At 39.5% G+C, this 18593-nt stretch overlaps 2 protein-coding genes across 2 annotated transcripts; both read left to right on the top strand.

Annotated features, from left to right (window-relative positions):
• The first annotated feature begins 4062 nt into the window (after positions 1-4062).
• LOC104444296 (histone deacetylase complex subunit SAP18) lies at positions 4063-7671 on the top strand. The gene is made up of 6 exons (XM_010057953.3): positions 4063-4300; positions 4981-5013; positions 5929-6039; positions 6570-6665; positions 7271-7345; positions 7429-7671. The coding sequence occupies exons 1-6, from the start codon at positions 4151-4153 to the stop codon at positions 7459-7461; spliced, it is 498 nt and encodes a 165-aa protein (XP_010056255.2). The 5' UTR covers positions 4063-4150; the 3' UTR covers positions 7462-7671.
• Positions 7672-11340: 3669 nt separating this feature from the next.
• Positions 11341-18250, top strand: LOC104444298 (polygalacturonate 4-alpha-galacturonosyltransferase). Its single transcript, XM_010057954.3, is given in 13 exon segments — positions 11341-11545; positions 11662-11835; positions 14421-14455; positions 14539-14598; positions 14715-14837; positions 14968-15031; positions 15106-15152; positions 15356-15656; positions 15659-15689; positions 15789-16012; positions 16015-16145; positions 16417-17004; positions 17353-18250. Coding segments are annotated over 12 exon segments (2022 nt in total). The 5' UTR covers positions 11341-11545; positions 11662-11693; the 3' UTR covers positions 17629-18250.
• The last annotated feature ends 343 nt before the right edge of the window (positions 18251-18593 follow it).

Raw genomic sequence — 18593 nt, forward strand, 5'->3', positions numbered from 1 at the left:
TCACATTGTTTTATTTTATTTTATTAAATAGCACTTTGTAAGAGAAAATTCTAGTCTTTAAAATATTTAATAAATTGAAAGCAGAAGTACATGAAAAGATATGACAACACTCTAATATTTAGATACATAAAACAGCATAATATTGCAAAATCTTTACTAGCTTATTAAGGAGAAGAGTTCCCTTAACAGCTCTACCATCATTGAATATATGGTGGCATTGGATTAGCAAATGTTGCAAGAAAAGTGTAAAGAGCAAAAAGTTTAACACGTTTCTTACCTTTTACCAAAAAAAAAAAAAAGTTCAACACGTACTATGCGACAATCAAACACCAACACAAAAACGAAAATTCCATCAACTACCGGTTCACAGATGCCCTCCCTAGGTAACTGCTCATCGTTGTCACAGCCAGCAAATCTCTAGGATAAAAAAGAAGAAGAAAACCAAATCAAAGACAAATAGCATCTAGAACAACTATAAATAAAAACTTCTAGGAAATTAACTTAAAACTACAGAAATGAAAGACAAGACAAAAATGTATTCAGTCATATGCATTCTCAACAAGTTTTTCATAAATAATGCACAATAGAAGGGAGAAGAAAGTAACAAATTCTTGTGGGCCCCATGGCACTGAATATATCTCAAAGAATTCCCTAGAATGAGAGACAATTTAGTTTAATTCTATTATTCTACTTGGGACTATTTGGAATGTCTCCATTTAAATGAGGGGAAAGAAAGGTCTAAAGCAAGATATTGTACTTTCAGAAAATTTGTCACTAACAATATCAACAAAGGCATGAAACACAAAGGTGATTGTTCAAGGCTTATGAAAAGATATCTTCACTGTTACATGTAAGAAGGAAATTGATCACTAGTAGTATCGACTAACAATGCTTTGTTGCAGTAAAAACTCACAAAACTGTGATCCGCAACACCTAAGCTACAAATTCACATTGTGTATGGCTTAGATCTGCATTTTGTTCAAATTTATTTATGGGATTGCATCCCATAACCAAAATACTATTATTACTAGACGGTCTAATAATTCATCGTACCCAGGCAACATCATCCTATTGCCAAATATAGTGTTGCCATTACAATGTCATCATGACTATACTATCTAAAGACATAATGCACAATTAACCATAAATGACATCATTAAATACTATCGGTTTTCCTTTTTTGTCATAATTATTTCTTGGAGATTAGTTTTTCTTGCATAGAAAAAGGAAGATGCCACTAAGATGATACTCACATCCATAGGTCACAAACCTTAAAAGCATAAGCAATCACACCTCTTCCCTTGAAAATAGACACTTCAAAGCTATGTCCTCGGATACAAATCCAGTCCCATCAGTATGTTTTTGGCGGAATGGAAATGCAGTCTTTCACTGTGGGTTTTTGGCGCAATGGCAAAACATCTTAGAATCTCTTCCCTCTCTTGTTTCAACAGACTTGGAGCCTTTACCTATAACCGAACAATAACCACTTTTATCATAGTGTATATCTATGCTTTGTCGATGTTGCAAATGTCAGTGAACTCTTTAAGTAATTGAGACTGGAAAGCTTAGTCTTCTTCAGTTGCGATGTCCATCCCTAAGTTCGCCACCATGTGGGGGACAACCTAAGAAACATCCACGACAAACAAGGTTATGAATTTTTTTAGTGCAAATGGAAGTAAAGAAAAGAAAATACATTAGAATATTGTAAAATTTAATATGCAATCCAAAACTATTGTCAAATTAGTACCAATAAAAAAGAGTGGCAGTTCTCAACCTCAACTTATAATGAGGAATGAGAAAACTTAGAACCCCAACATCTCATGTGGCATTAAACAACTCTCGTTGCAAAAATCAATGGATCATACAACCAGTATTGATGACATCCATTCATCATACTTCATGTCTAACTAACAATAAGCAAGTACCATTTCTTAGATTACAATTAGACCATAGGACGCACAAGCCCGTCACCATAAGTTGAGATTAGACATGAGATTCCTCTCATAGCACAAAAAAGTAGGAAAGAGGCTACAACTTAACTCAACCAATCACCACAAATGAATCAACCAAGTCTCACTTAAGCAACTTCCCAGTTGAGATTTTCCCAAAACGAATAAGTTATTTGATGCATAGTCTAGTAGAGTTTTGGCCAACAAATAGAACCAACATTAACCCAATTGATAACTTCTCTTTCCACGCATACCGAAATCAAACTCACATCAACACGCAATTACTTGCTGAGCACAGAGCAAAGTGATCTTTCGCCTCATGCTTAAAGGGTACTTCTTCGTGCTCGCTTGAGCACAAAGTATATTCATATCAAAGCAAAAAGATTAGTTCTTTCGACGAAGCAAGTTGCAAGGTCCATTAAACCAAACCAAAAAGAAGAAGAAGAAGAAGAAAAAAGAAACGAAAAGAAACACGAGGCGTGGCGGTAGATGATGATCGAATGAATTCACTTTCGTGTTCCTTCACTACTCGCGCATTCGCTGGCAACTGAACAACCCAACAAGATGCAGAAACAACCCATTCGGGATTTCAACTGCGCATTCCAAAACCAATCCATGAGAGGGGAGGAAGAAGGAAACTCACCGGTCGAGAGATAAACGCACAAACGCGAGCATAATGAGAGTGTCAAGTTAGAAAGAGAGTCAATGAAGTGTGACTAAAATTCAAAGAGAGAGGCAGTGGGAATATGATTCTTGCTCATCCGATCCATAGCAAGCGGGAATCCTTCTCCAGCCCGCACCTCTCCTTCTTCTCCACATTGTCGACCCCGCCCAGGTTTGTCGAGATCTCCCTCGTGACCGAGCAGCCTAGCGTTAGGGACAACGCCTGGTCAGTAGTGGGGAGCCTAGTGTCGCTCGGGAACGAGACTAAGGCCGCCTCCCTCCTGTCAAAGGCCGATGGCTTTGCGGCGGAGGCCGGCAAGAATCCTTCTCCAACCTGCACTTCTCCTTTTTCTCTACACCATTCGAGATCTCCCTCGCGACCAAGCGGGCAGATAGTGCCCGGTCAGTGGTGAGGAGCCCAGTGCTGCTCGGAAACAAGACCAAGGCCGCCTCCCTCCTGCCGAAGGCCGATGGCTTCGCGACAGAGGCCGGCAGGACGAGGAGGACGAGCATATGCCGAAGACGGAGGATGCCAGAGGCAGATGAGGCTTTTGGGGGAGGGCAGAGCTAGAGCCAGAGCCGGAGGCAGACACAAACCTTATGTTCGATCTCTGAGGGAACAATCGGAGGTGGAAGGGGTTGGGACCCAATTGTGACTGGTGAGGCTCCGACGTGTTAGAAGCAGATGACTAGCAAGGCTTTTGAGGAGCCGAAGTCGGAGCCGAAGGCGGAAGCGGAAGTAGAGAAGGAAACGCAGGTCTCGATCATTCTGTGTTTGTTCTCCCACGAGGAGAGAGAAAAAAAATTGCAAAAAATTCGATTGAGGAGAGAGAATGGTCTTTTAGGCGGGAGCGTGCATGGCTTGTCTTTTCTTTTGCCAGCAAGCTGAGCCGAGTTGAGTCGAGCGAGTCCTTTCATTTTTCAGAGGGTCCCACATGACAAGTGTCAATATCTGAGTGGTATGTGCGCACCAGGTCAGTGGATGACGTGGCGCGCACATACCATTAAACATTTTCTCGAGGGAGAGTTTTCTCTCAATTTGAAATTTTGGTCTGACGTAGTGGGACCCACATCAAACGCGTTCACAATCTCAATTGCCTTCTTAATTGCCACGTTGGAACATCATCTGCACACAATAGAGATCATATCGCAATTCCCCTCACGTGAAACCGTTAGTTGTTCCAAGTCGTCTTCTAGGACGAAACGGACTCGAGTAGGGGGAGATACTCTGATTGAATTTCACTGATTTTGAACTTTTAGCTCATGTTCATGTCATGTTATAAGTGGATTTTCTCTAGATAAATTGGAAACTGCAGAGGACAAGCAAAGAAGTCCACTTTAGCAAGCACCCAGGCCCAAGCCCAAGCCAAGCCCAAGCCCAAGCCCAACCACTTCACTTTGGTTAGCGGCATTTCGGGACTGAAGTCTAAAACCTTGATTTGGAGCGTGATCTTGGTGGGCAGCGAACCGAAACCAGAGCGACAGAGGTCCCAGAGCCGAAGAAGAAGAAGAAAGGAAGAAACTTCGAGAAATCCGACATGGCAGAGCCGCCGCCGAAGAGACAAGGAGGCGGCGGAGGAGGAGGAGGAGGAGGAGGAGGAGGACGCCCTATGCCTCCGCCGGGGAGGGGCGGCCCCCCGATGATGCAGCCCCCTCGCCCTCGCTTCGAGCCCGTCGAGCGAGAAAAGGTCCTCTCTCTCTCTCTCTCTTTCTTTGAGCATCTGCTAGCTACTAGTCGCCCGCGCATCGCGTCTCGGTCTGTGCTCCTTCGTCCCGCGAGAACGTCGCGAGTCCGCATCTGCTCGCGTCTCCTATGGCGGCGGCGCCTTCTCTCTTATGCACGCCCCTCGTTCGGGAATTTAGCGGCGTACGCGGACGCCGGTGCTGTATTAGGGCGTGGGTTTGCTCTAGGGTTTAGTTTTCGCGGCTAGGATTCGGACGTGGTGTATAGCCCCCGGGCGGTCTCCGGGAGCATTGGATGGAATTCGCTGGCGAGCTCTCTATTCTCTCGTGATTTGGTACCTTGAAGGGTTTTGCAAGTGATAGGAGATGTTTTATTTTGCGATTACTCGGGTTTCGTAGCGTGTTGACATCAAGTTGCAGCACATTGTGGTAGTGGTTAGCTTAGTGTGGTTCTGTGTTTGTTATCGAAAAAGCTCGAGGAGCCTTTGTTTCTTTTCCTTTGATAGGTGAAGATGGTGTGTTAGAGACAATGAATGGTACATGAGCTTTAGCATGGAGGGGGTCTATGATAGAGAAAAAATGGTTTTTTTTTTTTTTTTTTTTTCTAACCTTGATCATGCTATGATGGGGTTTTGTGTTTATTAGGACTTATGTAGCTGATAATTTTTCTTGTTTTGAAATGCAGACATGTCCGTTGTTGCTTCGAGTTTTTACCAAGGTATGCTCATGCTCTTTTTCCCCACTTTCACTTTGCATATGTGGAGTCATTGGTGTTAAGCCACTAAAAATGTTGGAAGTTAATGGCTTATTAAGAAGTGTTAACCATGGAGGGGATTCCTTTGTCTATCTGGTTGAATTGTCATGGTTAGAAGTTAGCATCTTAAAATAATATAGAGAGATAAAGAAGGGACCAGAAGATGTAAGAAAATGGCCTCATCCTTGTCTAGAACATTTTCAAGTCTTGTTGGAGTAGCATAATGGATGCTGGCGAATTGCTCATTTCTGAGTTAGTTGGTTCCTGGTTGAACTATTACTTGTTATTCATTCCTCGATGATGAAATAACTGTTACTGTCGTTATCCATCTTTCTTATTGATTTGTGTGATTCTTGCAAAAAATTGACCAGTGAGTTTTTTCTGCGGTCCACCCAGTGACATCAGAAAACAATAAAGAAACAAAAGCAAATGCATCAGCAACTTGAAGAGGCCATTGCAGTATATTCTCATTTTCTCTTTCATTCATATATGAGAATTGAATCCTACATTCGACACAAGCACCAATATGGTTGCTTGGCAGGTTGCACGTGTTTTATATCTGGATGTGGTGATGCTCCTCCATTTGATAGACATCTCTGTTCAGAGAATATATGGTGATCCAGCTATGAGTTACATGTCATTGTTTGCTACTGAGAGCTTTAGTGCTGTGAAAATCCCTTGTTTCCTTTTCCATGATGTCTCTCTGCATGTACATTACTTTAATTTCACATAGAAAGGATGAAGATGACAACATTCTTGCTAACTGTTCACCATCTGTTGGGGTGGTTTCCTTGTTGGGTTATTTATCTGAGGTGTTTGTCAGAGGTGGCCTGGACTATAAACTTTACTCATTTGCTATATGCCAATTAAATTTAACAGCTTGGGGGCCATCATTCCAAGGAAGACTTTGCAGTGAGAGGCAAAGAGCCCAAAGATGAGGTCCAGATTTATACATGGAAAGATGCTACTTTGCGCGAGTTGACAGACCTGGTATGTGTCGTTGCATGACTTTATTTCATTATTATTATCCCTGTCTATGCAAGTGCGTGCATTTGATGTTTGTCATAGATGGAATCTGAAGACTTCATACTGTATATTGCCACTAATGAACTGCCTTTCACAAGAATTTAAATTTAGCATTTCCAATTAGGTATGCATGTAAAAGAATGATGCTTTTGTTGTTGCAATAATTTAGCTCTAAATTGCATTTGGATTACGTGGAAAGCCAGATCATAATTAAAACGTATAGGAATTCTTTTCTCTAAAGATTTTTGCTGAGAGATTGTTATGAGGCAAATAGATGAGCAAATGAAAGGGTCCTGGCTTGCAAGTGCTAGAGGGACATAGAGTTGGCATTGACGTGATGCTTGCATATCTTTGCTACATTGTCATTTAGCTTGTTTGGTGCTGGGAGGTATTTATTTATTTTCTTAGCGGTCTGTTTGTTTTAGCTTTAACAGAGTAATTTTTGTGTCTAAAATTCTGAAAATAGTACTTATGTATAATCTACCACTTTGCAGGTAAAAGAGGTAGCTCCAGAAGCCAGGAGAAGGGATGCAAAATTATCATTTGCTTTTGTTTATCCAGATAAAAATGGTCGTTTTGTGGTTAGAGAGGTGATTCTCTCTCTCTCTCTCTCTCCCCATCCGTGCACACACCCTTGCATGCCCATTTACATCCACATCCTCACTGCGCACCCACATGTTCACCCACCAACATGTCTCTGTTGACAAAAGCTGTGTTTCTTAGGTTCTGTATAGTATGGCCTGTTGTCATTTATAATTGTATTCAATGTTACTTTTAGCTGATCGCTCTATCTTTATTTTTATTTTTTTCAACTATGATTAATGGATACTTTTTGATCATCATTCTATATTGTTCTTCTCTCTTAAATGCACAGTGCTGCCAATAGAGCCTCACGTTCTTTTGTATCAGTAGCTCTTTTTATTTGCTGTTTATCTATCTCTGTAACCTCTGAAATCCTTCTCTCATCCATTGGGCTATTATCTTTAAAATGTACGGCACAAGGAAGAAGTGCTGGGGGTTAAAGGTTGATCAACTCTATAGGAGAATAGGAAGATAAAATGCTTATACATTCAATCATACTTAATGCCTAAATGACATATATGGGATGCATATATGCTTAGAATATTTGAGCCACACCTCTCACACAGCCTAAACTCGGAGGCTTAATTAATGACATGCCCTTTGTTTCATGAAGGTGGGAAAGACCTTTTCTTATGGCAATGGGAGACGACTAGACGATGCGAAGACATTGGCTGAACTGAGCTTTCAGGTGAGATATCACCCCTCTTGGATGTTGCACCTACCCAACTTACAATCAGGACATGTTACTGAAGTCTTTTGTTGTCTTGACAGATTGGAGACTATCTGGATGTGGCAATTCTGTAAAGAGGCGTTATCCCGATCCTTATGTTTTGTTTAGCCTAAATTATAGGTTGGATTGCTTGTGATGAATTTGTGTTATAACATATGTCAGATCCTCCGGGTAATATGTGTTAGCTTATGTTTTGCGCACATAAGAGGACTTTGAAGTATATTTTCGATGGAATTACTGGACTCGAGTGTTTGAAATGCTGGTCATGGCGTTCAAATCCTTAATAGGTGCTTGCTAATGATTCCGTCTAACAGATGGGGTGGGTCGGGTTTGGAAGGGTTTGGAATCGGTCGAAAATGATTCGATCTAAATTGACTCATTTAGTCTGGTTTGGCCTATGTCCATGCAATATAAATTTAGCAATCCATGCCCAACTAATGCATCACTCGAATTGAGACCCCCTCTTTAGCAATTTTTCTTCTTATATTGTTCTTTTGAAGAATAAGCGGCTCTATGGATCGGTTTGTCGAGTTAATGAGTGAACTCAGGTGAGGTTATGGATGGGAGCATGAAGGGGACCTTGACGAGGGTTTGGGATTTGGTTCTATGCTAACATATATTTGTGGAGTGGATTTCTTTTAACTTAGCTAAAAGTAGAGAGAAACTTAGGGCGCGCTTGGTAATCATTTTGTTCCCGAGAATAATTTTTTATCAAAAATGATTTTTTTAATTCTATTCCCGAGAATAATTTCTCGATAAAAAATACGTTTGATAATTGTATAAAATTTCATTTTGGGGATATAATTGTGTTTCGTAAGATTCTTAAATTTTTTAATTTCTCTTTTTTTTTTTTTTTTTTTTTTTCAATTTTTTCCTTCTTATTTGTGGCCGACTGCCGTGGTTGGTGAGCTTGTTGGTGAGCTTGTCAGAGGCTCACCTAGCCATGGCAAGCCCTGGCCTTGTCAAATCTAGGCAAGGTCGAGTCTTGCTAGTGGCTAGGCGAGACTCAGCCTCACCAAGAAAAATATTAAGAAGAAGAGAAGGAGACAATAGAGAAAAGAAAAGAAATAAAAGAAATAAAATTAGGCTTGATTTTTGAAATTATTCTCGAGAACATAAAGTAATTTTTTTCTACTTTTTGATTACGTTAGAACAAAAGAACAAAGATTTTTGTTTTCATAAAAAAAAAATTTACCAAATGGATTTTTGTTCTTTTTTCGTTTCGAAAAACAAAAAAAATAAAGTAGCTGTTTTGAATATGATTATCAAACAGGGCCTTAAAGTATCCATAAAAACTATCTCTGTGCAATTAAAATTTCCAGATGCACTAAATATCCAAAAAAAATTGCGAACGCACTAATCTTTAAGGCCATCTATCAAGGTTTCAAGTCATGTCTTTCTTGATCCATGGGATAAGAGACCTTGGAATCACAATCTAAGATTGAGTTTCAGTTCGTAGGAAAAAATCAGTCGATAATGTAATGTCATCTGTTCGGACAGACATGATTCAGCTTCCTTAAAGTCAAGTTTCAAACTGTCCAACCTCTTCTTCAAATTGAATAAGATTACACGTTTGGTTCCGAAGCTATTCATAGCTTGAGGTTAAGTGATCGCTCCTTTTCTAACTCATCCAAACACCTAGTCTATTGTCGATTTGTTGGGTCAGGTTTCGCTGGTTTAGGTATAGATCAATAAATATTGTTATGCTAAAATGGGTAAAAAAAAATGCTATATGTGTGGGAGAAACTTAAATTGGAGATACAAAGGAAAGCTAGTTAGGGTTGTTTGATAACACTTATGTTACGAGGAATAATTTCTTAGGAGAAATAATCTTTTTTTATTTCTATTCCCTAAAACAATTTATGAATAAAAGAACGTGTTTGGTAATTATATAAATTTTTTATTCTCGAAATGAAAAAAGAATAAGAGTATGTTTGGTACCATCCACAAAAGTTCTATTTCTTTTAATTTTTTAAGATTCTTTCCTTTTTTTTCTTTTATTATTCTTCCTTGCCAGTCACCGACGACCGCCGCTTGCCGACCAATGGCCGATTGTTGCCTGCCGGTCGACCGCTGACCACTGATCGCAGCCGCCGGAACAACCACCACATCACTACCGTCGGCAAAGCGGCAAACAACCAAAACAATCCTCCCCTCGTGGAGCTACAATTGACGAAGCAGCCCACAACACCAAAGCCAAAATTCGAGATGGCTTCACTGTTTGTGCGGCTGTGCCGTGCGGCGTGCACACATAATAAACGGGTCGAAAGAGGGTTATTTTCAGACCCATTAGAATCCATTGTTAGCCGAGCTTTGTTCTAATAAACCAATTTCGACCCATCTCGTAACTTTCAGACGATTCATATGGTATCCAATTAATACAATCCATTTCGACACCCATATTTATATCCGATTCATTTAGACTTTTTCTTAACTCGAAACTCTTACACTATAGATGCCATGTAAACTCTTGTATTTTTTTCTTATATTCTTTTTAAAATTCAGATAAGATTTTAGATTTTGGTGGGCTTGCGTTCTAAAGCTGGGTTCATGATTTTTCACGATTGGCTTGATTTCTGACGAAAATAAAACCAGGTGCAGTCTTTGTCGGCTTTCTTCTCTGTACATGTTTCTCTTTTCCACTCATGAGATGTGCCCTGGAAAAAGCGGAACTTGAACGCGATAGAAATCGCCGGGGGTCCAAAATCATGGACACGACGCTTCAGTTAGACACATCACATCAAAAATCTCGAATTCGACGTGTGATAATAATCAATGACAACAGTAGCTCGAAATTAGCCAATTTTCTCCCTTTCTCTGCGTCGGTGTCGCTGAACATCGCGCAAACAATTCATTAAGCTTTTTATGCGCAACAAAAGGATTTGATGACGTGGCATGTGATGCTAACTTATTGACTCTTTTCTCGCGTCGCCATGAACCATTAAAATGACTCGTAAGTCCAAATCCAATAACAAAAATCGGTCCAATGTGTCGTGTCATCTTGATACTTTTGACTTCTTTAATATGGTACTTAAATTTTGACTCAATATATAATGTTATCCATACAACTTTTTAATTTGTTAAACGTGGCCCTTGAAATTTTAGTACTATTTTAATTTAGTCGCCGAACCGTTTAAAAATACTTAATATTATCATTTCATTATTTAAGTTCGAGGATAGTATTGATTCAAGGCTAGATATTGAATACATTATAAGTTTAGAGATGATATTACATATTAGTATAAACTATAAAGTTAACTTTAGATACTTTATTGGGATGACATTACACATCTGGTTAAAATCTAGATATCATTTATATAATCTACCTCCATATATTGAATTTCTCTTCACTAAAGATAGGGAACTTGAAACTTATCATGTTACAGATTCTAGGATTGATTCTAGAGTTTATCCAAGTTTTACTTATTTATTAATTGAAATTGCAGTAAATTATCACTTTTAATGACCATCATTTACTACTAATTTACTAATCACAACTTATATTTAAACACACGAATAATATGAAATAATAATAAAGTAAAAATCTTGGTCATACAATAGAAACTCGGATAAGAAACTCGGATAAGTGGTTTCATTTTATATATTTATCATCGGACACTACAAAACATTATAAGATCACATGAAGAGACAAATCGAAAAAAATGAAAAAAACTTGTTCGGTATTTCATGTTCCACTAGCCTACCTGTGAAAATAGATTTTTCATTTTGAAACCCGAAATAAGATAGGCTCCCACCGATCCATTTCTCTAGGTTCGAGTTCTACTCTTCACTAAAATGAAATATGGGCAAAACTAGAAGTTGCTGGCAGCCTGGCACCGACAAAAATACAAAAGAAGAAGAAGACGCCACTGTGCGAAACGGTGTCACTTAGCGGTAATCCCCATCTTAATCGACAAACAAGATAATCAACAGAGCGTGATATCACAGGCGAACGAGCCCCTTCGAAAGCGATCTCTCTCTTTCTCTCTCTCTCTCTCTCTCTCTCCGGCGTCCGTTTCCTGAATCTTTTCCTACTCAACACTACTCTCCCAAATTCGCCGTCGCCGCAACGCCCACCGACACTCCCCTCCGCCGCCCCCCGCCGCCGCCGCCGCCGCCGTCTCCGATCTCCGCTTCCGGATCGCTCCATGATTTGAGGTGTGCACGATCGCGGACTCCTTCATCGCCCCCTCCTCCTCTCTTCGCTCCCTCGCTCTCGGCTCGCGATTCCGACGTTCCGGCGGCTGATTCTTGCCATTGTCGCGGTTTTGCAGGTTCTCTTTCTTGCTTTTTTTTTGGCGGTGGGATGGCATTGAAGCGAGGAGGAGCGTCCGGCGTCGGGATCGGTCGGGGCAGGAGCGGCGGATCGCGGCTGGCGCTCGTCGTGCTCGTCTTCTTCTGCGTGCTCTCGCCTCTGGTTTTCTTCTTCGGCCGAGGCCTCCACACCGGTCAGTAGTGCTCGTGTGCGATGAAGCCGCGATTTCTGTTGCTCCTTTTCGCAGTGTGGGATTTGCGCGTGGCATTGTCGTTGAGTAGGATGTGCAGATCTCGCTAAGTGATTAGATAGGTTCTTGGTTGAGCTTTCTTTTTCCCTTGCGGTTGTGGACTTGACATCGCTTGTGTTGTGTTTCTTTTTTTCCTGATATCTAATGACTGTGACGACAAAGATGATTGGGATTATAGATCATCGAGGAGTTGGCCCTAAACGAGGAAATATGCTGTGGATGACTCTATTCTCTAAATGACTGGACGGTGCTAGCATTGTTTCGGTACAACATTGACGTAAATAGATTCGATTTGTGATGGATAGGCAATGACGTACTATGAGGTAGCAAGAAGTAGATTCCCATAAGCCCAAATACATTATCACATATTGAAGTTTTAGTTGAGGTTTAGTGTCAGCCAACTCCTTAGCAACTTTTATACTTCTGCAGCTAGGTTCATGAACCCGAGATTACGCAAACCTTTTTGCAACTAACTTTCAAGTTAGGTAGCAACAAATTCTGCAAGGGGGAATAGGATCAGAAAAAGCCGATGCCTTTGATTTAAGCTTCTTCAGAATGTCTACAAGGACAGATTTAGGGGGTTTCTTGGTTCTAGGCCAGAAAACATTTTAAAAAGTTGCAATCTGAAACGGAGACTGTTTCTACCATCCTATGAGAGATGCTTTCATAAGTGTATCTTTGTGAGTTTGGTGGTGGTATTTCACGGGTCTAAATTACCCACTTAATATGGTTCATTGGCTTGTGATCATTAAAACGAGTAGCATGTGATAATTCATGATTTTTCATTTTGATTGGTAAAAGAAAAGACTATTATAAGGCACCGAGGAGGTGCAGACCAATATACAAGTAGAGCTCAGATCCAAAAGAGCTAAGTTACAAGACAAATTATCTACCATGTCGATTAAAGCATTGGCATCCACACATGTTTTCCGCTATAGCATAACTGTGAGATTTTCAACCAACTTCCAACAATTTCATAAAATGGGCATCTCCTCCCTGAAGAAGGCTCTCTGATTTCGCTCTTCCAAATCAATTAAAAAACAGCAAGAGGCATTGAAGAAAACCATCTTTCCTTAATGTGAGGCAAAAGTAGACCATGCCAAGCCCATAATCCTCGTTAAATAGATCCTCCTATAACCCAAGATAGCCTGTGCAGGAATAAGAGGCCACCTATATCATTCTTGTGCACGGACAGTGAAAGAGGGGATTTCTCATAGTCCCTGCTTCTCTTTTTCAAAAAATGCATCTACTGATCAGCACAATATCTCTTCATTGCAAATTATCTAAGTAGAGAATACATTCCCAGGATGCTTCTGAAGCAAAGAATGAAACTCCAGATGGTATTCTTACTTTCCAAATAGCTTATTAAGGAAAAGCCTCTCTGCCACCAACAATTTTCTTTTAGAGCAAGTTGTAATAAGACTTTTCAGAAGAAGTTCCATCTCTACCACTACTCAGACAAAGTGATGACAGAAGAGAAATCTTAAAGTTGCACAGCAAATTTGAGGACTGACAAAGCTTCAAATTCCCAATTTTGGAACAGGTTGTGGAAGTAAGATTTCGGAATGTCTATTAGAAAAGAAGTTTATCATTATGTTGAAGCTGGAAAGCCTGGGCTACAGATTATAATTTTTGAAACTGAAGAAATGGAGAATGCCCATGGTCTTAGGTTGTTTTCCCATGCTCACGTCACTCTATGGAAAGATGCTGGTCAAGAGTATTTTTGTTAATAATGGTAGAGTTTCCAAGGAGAGCATCGTGTCCCAGTGGTGTGAGAGAATGGGGCTGAAATGAAATTGTAGTAAGAAATAGACAGCCAAGCTAGTTGGTTAATGGCCATTGTTATTCAGTGGCTTTTGATCTTTTTGGGCTGTACCGGAAAAAGATAGGACGTGTACATTCTTGCCTTCATCCATCCTCTTGAGTACAGTATGAATAGTGTCCTATTTTTATCATTCTGTGTTGATCTATGAGAACAAGAATTACCATCCCATTTGTACATCATTCTTTTGTACAGTTGACCATGAGAATGAGATTGCTAATTCCCATTCTCTGCTTCCCGTACTAGTATCATTCGAACTTAAGTTGTGCTTCCTGTAGAGTACAGTTTGAATAGCTTTATATTATTATCACTCTTATGTCCATCCATGTAGTCCCAAATCAAACATTAGAAAATTAATTACCCTTCCATTTGTGCATCTTTCTTTGTCACAGTTAACCATGAGAATGAGAATGCTAATTTCCCATGCTTTGCTTTCCATCTTTGTTCCATTCGAGCCAAAGTTCAGCTTTATTATAAACCTAACTTAGGAGTCAGCCTCTGTTTCGTATCTGGGAAGAAGGAACTGGTTGGGGCTGATATTAGGAAATTGCTAGTTTCACTTGTAGCCTGTGAACTTTTTTGAATTTACCTATGCTTATATATGTTGTGGTGATGCAGTAATTTATCTCTTGTGAACTTATGTGTTTCCATCTACAATTTTCACCCAATAAAGATCATTTATGTTTACGAATTTCCCCTTTTGTAGGTGATGACAATGCCTCAAATGGTTCAGGCACTGAGGTACACTTTTGATATGTATTTTAATGCCTCAAGAATTTCTGCTATTTTAAATGTGCTAACGTACAGAGTTCTTGGAACTGTAGAACATTGATTGGCGAGAGAGGATGGCATTGCAACATCTTTCGTCTCTTTTTTCTAAAGAGGTAACATTCAAATTTGATGACTTCCACTTGAGCTGCCTCTTTAAGATTGCTGGTTGCTATGTAATAGTATTGAGATATATATTGCCTTGGTGTTATGTTCTGCTTCTTAAATCTAGGTACTTGACGTCATCACGGCCAATATAGATGATTCAAATCCTTTAAGTCTTGATAGTTTCAGAAAAAGCAACATGTCTGCTTCATGGAAAATAGATGGATCAGAGGCATCATTTGAGAATAAGGTTATAGTCTTTCTTTGCTCATTTCTGTATTTATTTCTTACTCGAGTAAAATCTGTTAACATAACTGTGACCTTTGTTTAATTAAAGCCATTCTGGATTTATTTATTTATTTTGGCCCCTCACTATGAAGCCTAAAGTGTCAGCTGACAATATGAAACAACAAACACCAAAGGGCATGGTGACTGAGTCTTCAGGTAGCTTTCTTTTATCTGCAATTTTTGGATGTACCCATGGAGACTTTCTGATCATTGTTTATGTCCTCTTGCAGATGAACAATCAAAATTTGTTGATTCACCTGCAAAGCTTGCTCGTAGGGTAATCTTTTTGGTTAATGAGAATTTCTGTAATGATGATTTATTATTCCTTGTTTTGTCCCAAGGACCAGAGTTTTTCCATCAACTTGTAGATTACGAGGGGAACATCTGTATTGGGAATTGGATTTTTGACAACTGCTTTTACTGTCACTGTTTGCAATTTGCTTACTTGTTTCCAACTTCTATTTATGACCACTTCTGCAGCAACTTAGAGAGAAAAGACGTCTAAAGCGTGCAGCTGAGTTGGTGCAACAAGATGAGGAAGTAACAGTTAAACTTGAAAATGCTGCCATTGAACGCTCCAAGTCAGTTGACTCTGCTGTTTTGGGGAAGTATAGCATTTGGAGGAAAGAAAACGAGAATGAGAACACTGATTCAACCCTACGTTTTATGCGGGACCAAATGATAATGGCAAGGGTGTATTTAACCATTGCAAAGATGAAAAACAAGCTTGACTTATACCAAGAATTGCAAACTCGGATCAAAGAAAGTCAGCGTGCTTTAGGGAGGCAAGTGGTGATGCTGATCTGCATCACAGGTACTGAAATCTTGTAACTTTTATGAATTACTCAAATATTTTTGTTTCCATGATGTGGGAAAATGGTACTCACCTTACTATTTGACATATTTTGTGTAGTGCACCTGAGAGAATCAAGGCTATGGGCCAAGTTTTGTCTAAAGCTAGGGAGCAGTTGTATGATTGCAAATTAGTCACTGGAAAACTGAGAGCTATGCTGCAAACAGCAGATGAACAAGTTAGAAGTTTGAAAAGGCAGAGCACATTTCTGAGTCAACTGGCTGCTAAAACAATTCCAAATGCAATTCATTGTTTGTCCATGCGTTTAACCATTGAATACTATCTCCTTCCCCTGAGAAGAGAAAGTTCCCTCAAAGAGAAAACTTGGAAAACCGTGATCTTAACCATTATGCTCTCTTCTCTGACAATGTTTTGGCTGCATCAGTAGTTGTCAACTCAACAATTATGAATGCAAAGGTGAGATAGAATTCCGATTTTCTACTTGTGTGTACAATGCATTGTCAGGATTTTTCTCTTGCTTTCATTTCAAGAAGAATGAGGCATGTCTCAGTCATGGTAACTTTGAGAAAATAATCTTTGTAGTGAAACTTTTGAACCCAACAATCATGAGATTGACTGCTGTTGATATTGATCTCATAGTGGACTAACTTCTCCTGATTTTTTTTGTCCTTGAGTATCTTAACTGACTGGAACTCTTACCAGAAAATGTTTCGTGTTTGGACTGCAGGATCCTTCAAAACATGTGTTTCATCTTGTTACTGATAAACTTAACTATGGGGCAATGAACATGTGGTTTCTACTAAATCCTCCTGGAAAAGCAACAATCCATGTTGAGAACGTTGATGAGTTTAAGTGGCTTAACTCATCGTATTGCCCAGTTTTGCGTCAACTGGAGTCAGCTGCAATGAAAGAGTATTATTTTAAAGCAGATCATCCGACCACACTTTCATCAGGGTCTTCCAATCTCAAGTATCGGAACCCGAAATATCTCTCAATGCTTAACCATTTACGGTTCTATCTTCCACAGGTCTACCCTAAGTTGGATAAAATTCTTTTTCTTGATGATGATATTGTTGTCCAGAAGGACTTGACTGGATTATGGTCAGTTAATCTGCATGGGAAAGTAAATGGTGCTGTGGAAACCTGTGGTGAGAGCTTTCATCGTTTTGACAAGTACCTGAACTTTTCGAATCCTCACATTGCAAGAAACTTTGACCCAAATGCATGTGGATGGGCATATGGCATGAACATGTTTGATCTTAAAGAGTGGAAAAAGAGGGATATCACTGGGATATATCACAAGTGGCAAAATATGGTGAGTCAACAACCATTCTTTCTGTTTTTTTTCTTCCCATTTTCTTTTTCATTTTAGGAAAATGAAATGAAGCATTAAACTCACGATTTATGTTATTAAAATTGGGGTACCTTTTGGCTTATATTCTACTTTTGGACCATAGATCAGGACCTGACTTGTCAGCTGAACACCTACAGTTTGAATTTTAGTTGGTTGAATATATTGGCTCAGTTACGGGCTACTTACTTTATTGCAACGCAAGTTTTTTTTAGTGAAAGTAAAGTGACTAGTTTTAAGGTTGTTTACATTGTTCTTCCCTCTCCCCACCAAAAAAAATGAAAAAACTTACTGTTTTTCTTTTGGTTACAGAATGAAGATAGAGTTCTTTGGAAGCTTGGAACACTGCCTCCAGGGTTGATCACATTTTATGGGTTGACGCATCCTCTTGATAAGTCATGGCATGTGCTTGGTCTAGGTTACAACCCAAGTGTTGATCGTTCAGATATTGATAATGCAGCCGTTGTACATTACAATGGAAATATGAAACCATGGCTCGAGTTAGCCATGACAAAGTATCGACCGTACTGGACCAAGTATATCAAATATGATCATCCCTACCTGCGGACCTGCAACTTGAGCAACTGAAACATGGCAAAGAAATCCAAGGTACAGTTGAATGCTCTATGTCCTTCAGGGCAAAAGGATCACTACCATTTCCTATGCCTGAGAAGGGATTAAGTTCTGTTGATGCGGGGGTTCTTCTTTTCCACATTGTTTAAATTGCTTCACAATTCGTTGAATTCATTCTCACTGCCCCTTACCCATTGAAGGTAGTTTACATTGAACATCCCACTTGACCTGTAAAACTTCACTGATATAGTCCACTCCAGCTCAATGTCTAACATGGGGTGTCATGAACAAGTATCTCATAGTTCTTGTGATTGAATTGGAAAACTCGCTTTATTCTTTGGACATTAGTTAGTTCCGGAGAATCATGTAGATTGTTAAAACTTGTTTTGTTTCCTGTTATTGGCTTTCCTTGTATTCATGGTCTAAGTAGAGCTCTGTAGCATCTGTGGTGCTACTTTTGTTAGTCTTTCTTACGAGTTACCAGTGTGAAATCATGCACTTGTCTTTGGACGGCATGATATTGTGATGGTTCATGGTCGTTCATATATGTGTGATTTGGCGACTGGTGGTTGTAGCATGATCACAAATGTTCTGTCTCATATATAATTTTCCTCTGGCAAGCCGTTATGATTTGTCAGTTGTGTTCTTGATGTACCAGCCATCATTCTTTTATCTTCTTGGAACAACATAAAAGGAAAGGTGCAGTTCTTTATCTGGAAAGTGAAAATCAGGGGTAAAGTGAATGACACTCGGATGACTTAGAATCTAAAATTTCATGGTTTAATTTGTCATCCGACGGATGAAACTTTTCAGAACTTAGCATTTTTGTTCCTCTTATTCAAATTGTAGAGAGAATTGACGTATTGAACTTCTGGAATCTTTCTGTAAGTGGACATTTCATTTCTTTTTGGATATGTTTTCTATTTGTTAATCTCGAATTTTTCTCTGTAAGCTATAAGACACATCCTTCAACTTATGCT

The sequence above is a fragment of the Eucalyptus grandis genome, chromosome 5, assembly GCF_016545825.1.
Source record: "Eucalyptus grandis isolate ANBG69807.140 chromosome 5, ASM1654582v1, whole genome shotgun sequence".
Taxonomy (NCBI): Eukaryota; Viridiplantae; Streptophyta; class Magnoliopsida; order Myrtales; family Myrtaceae; genus Eucalyptus; species Eucalyptus grandis.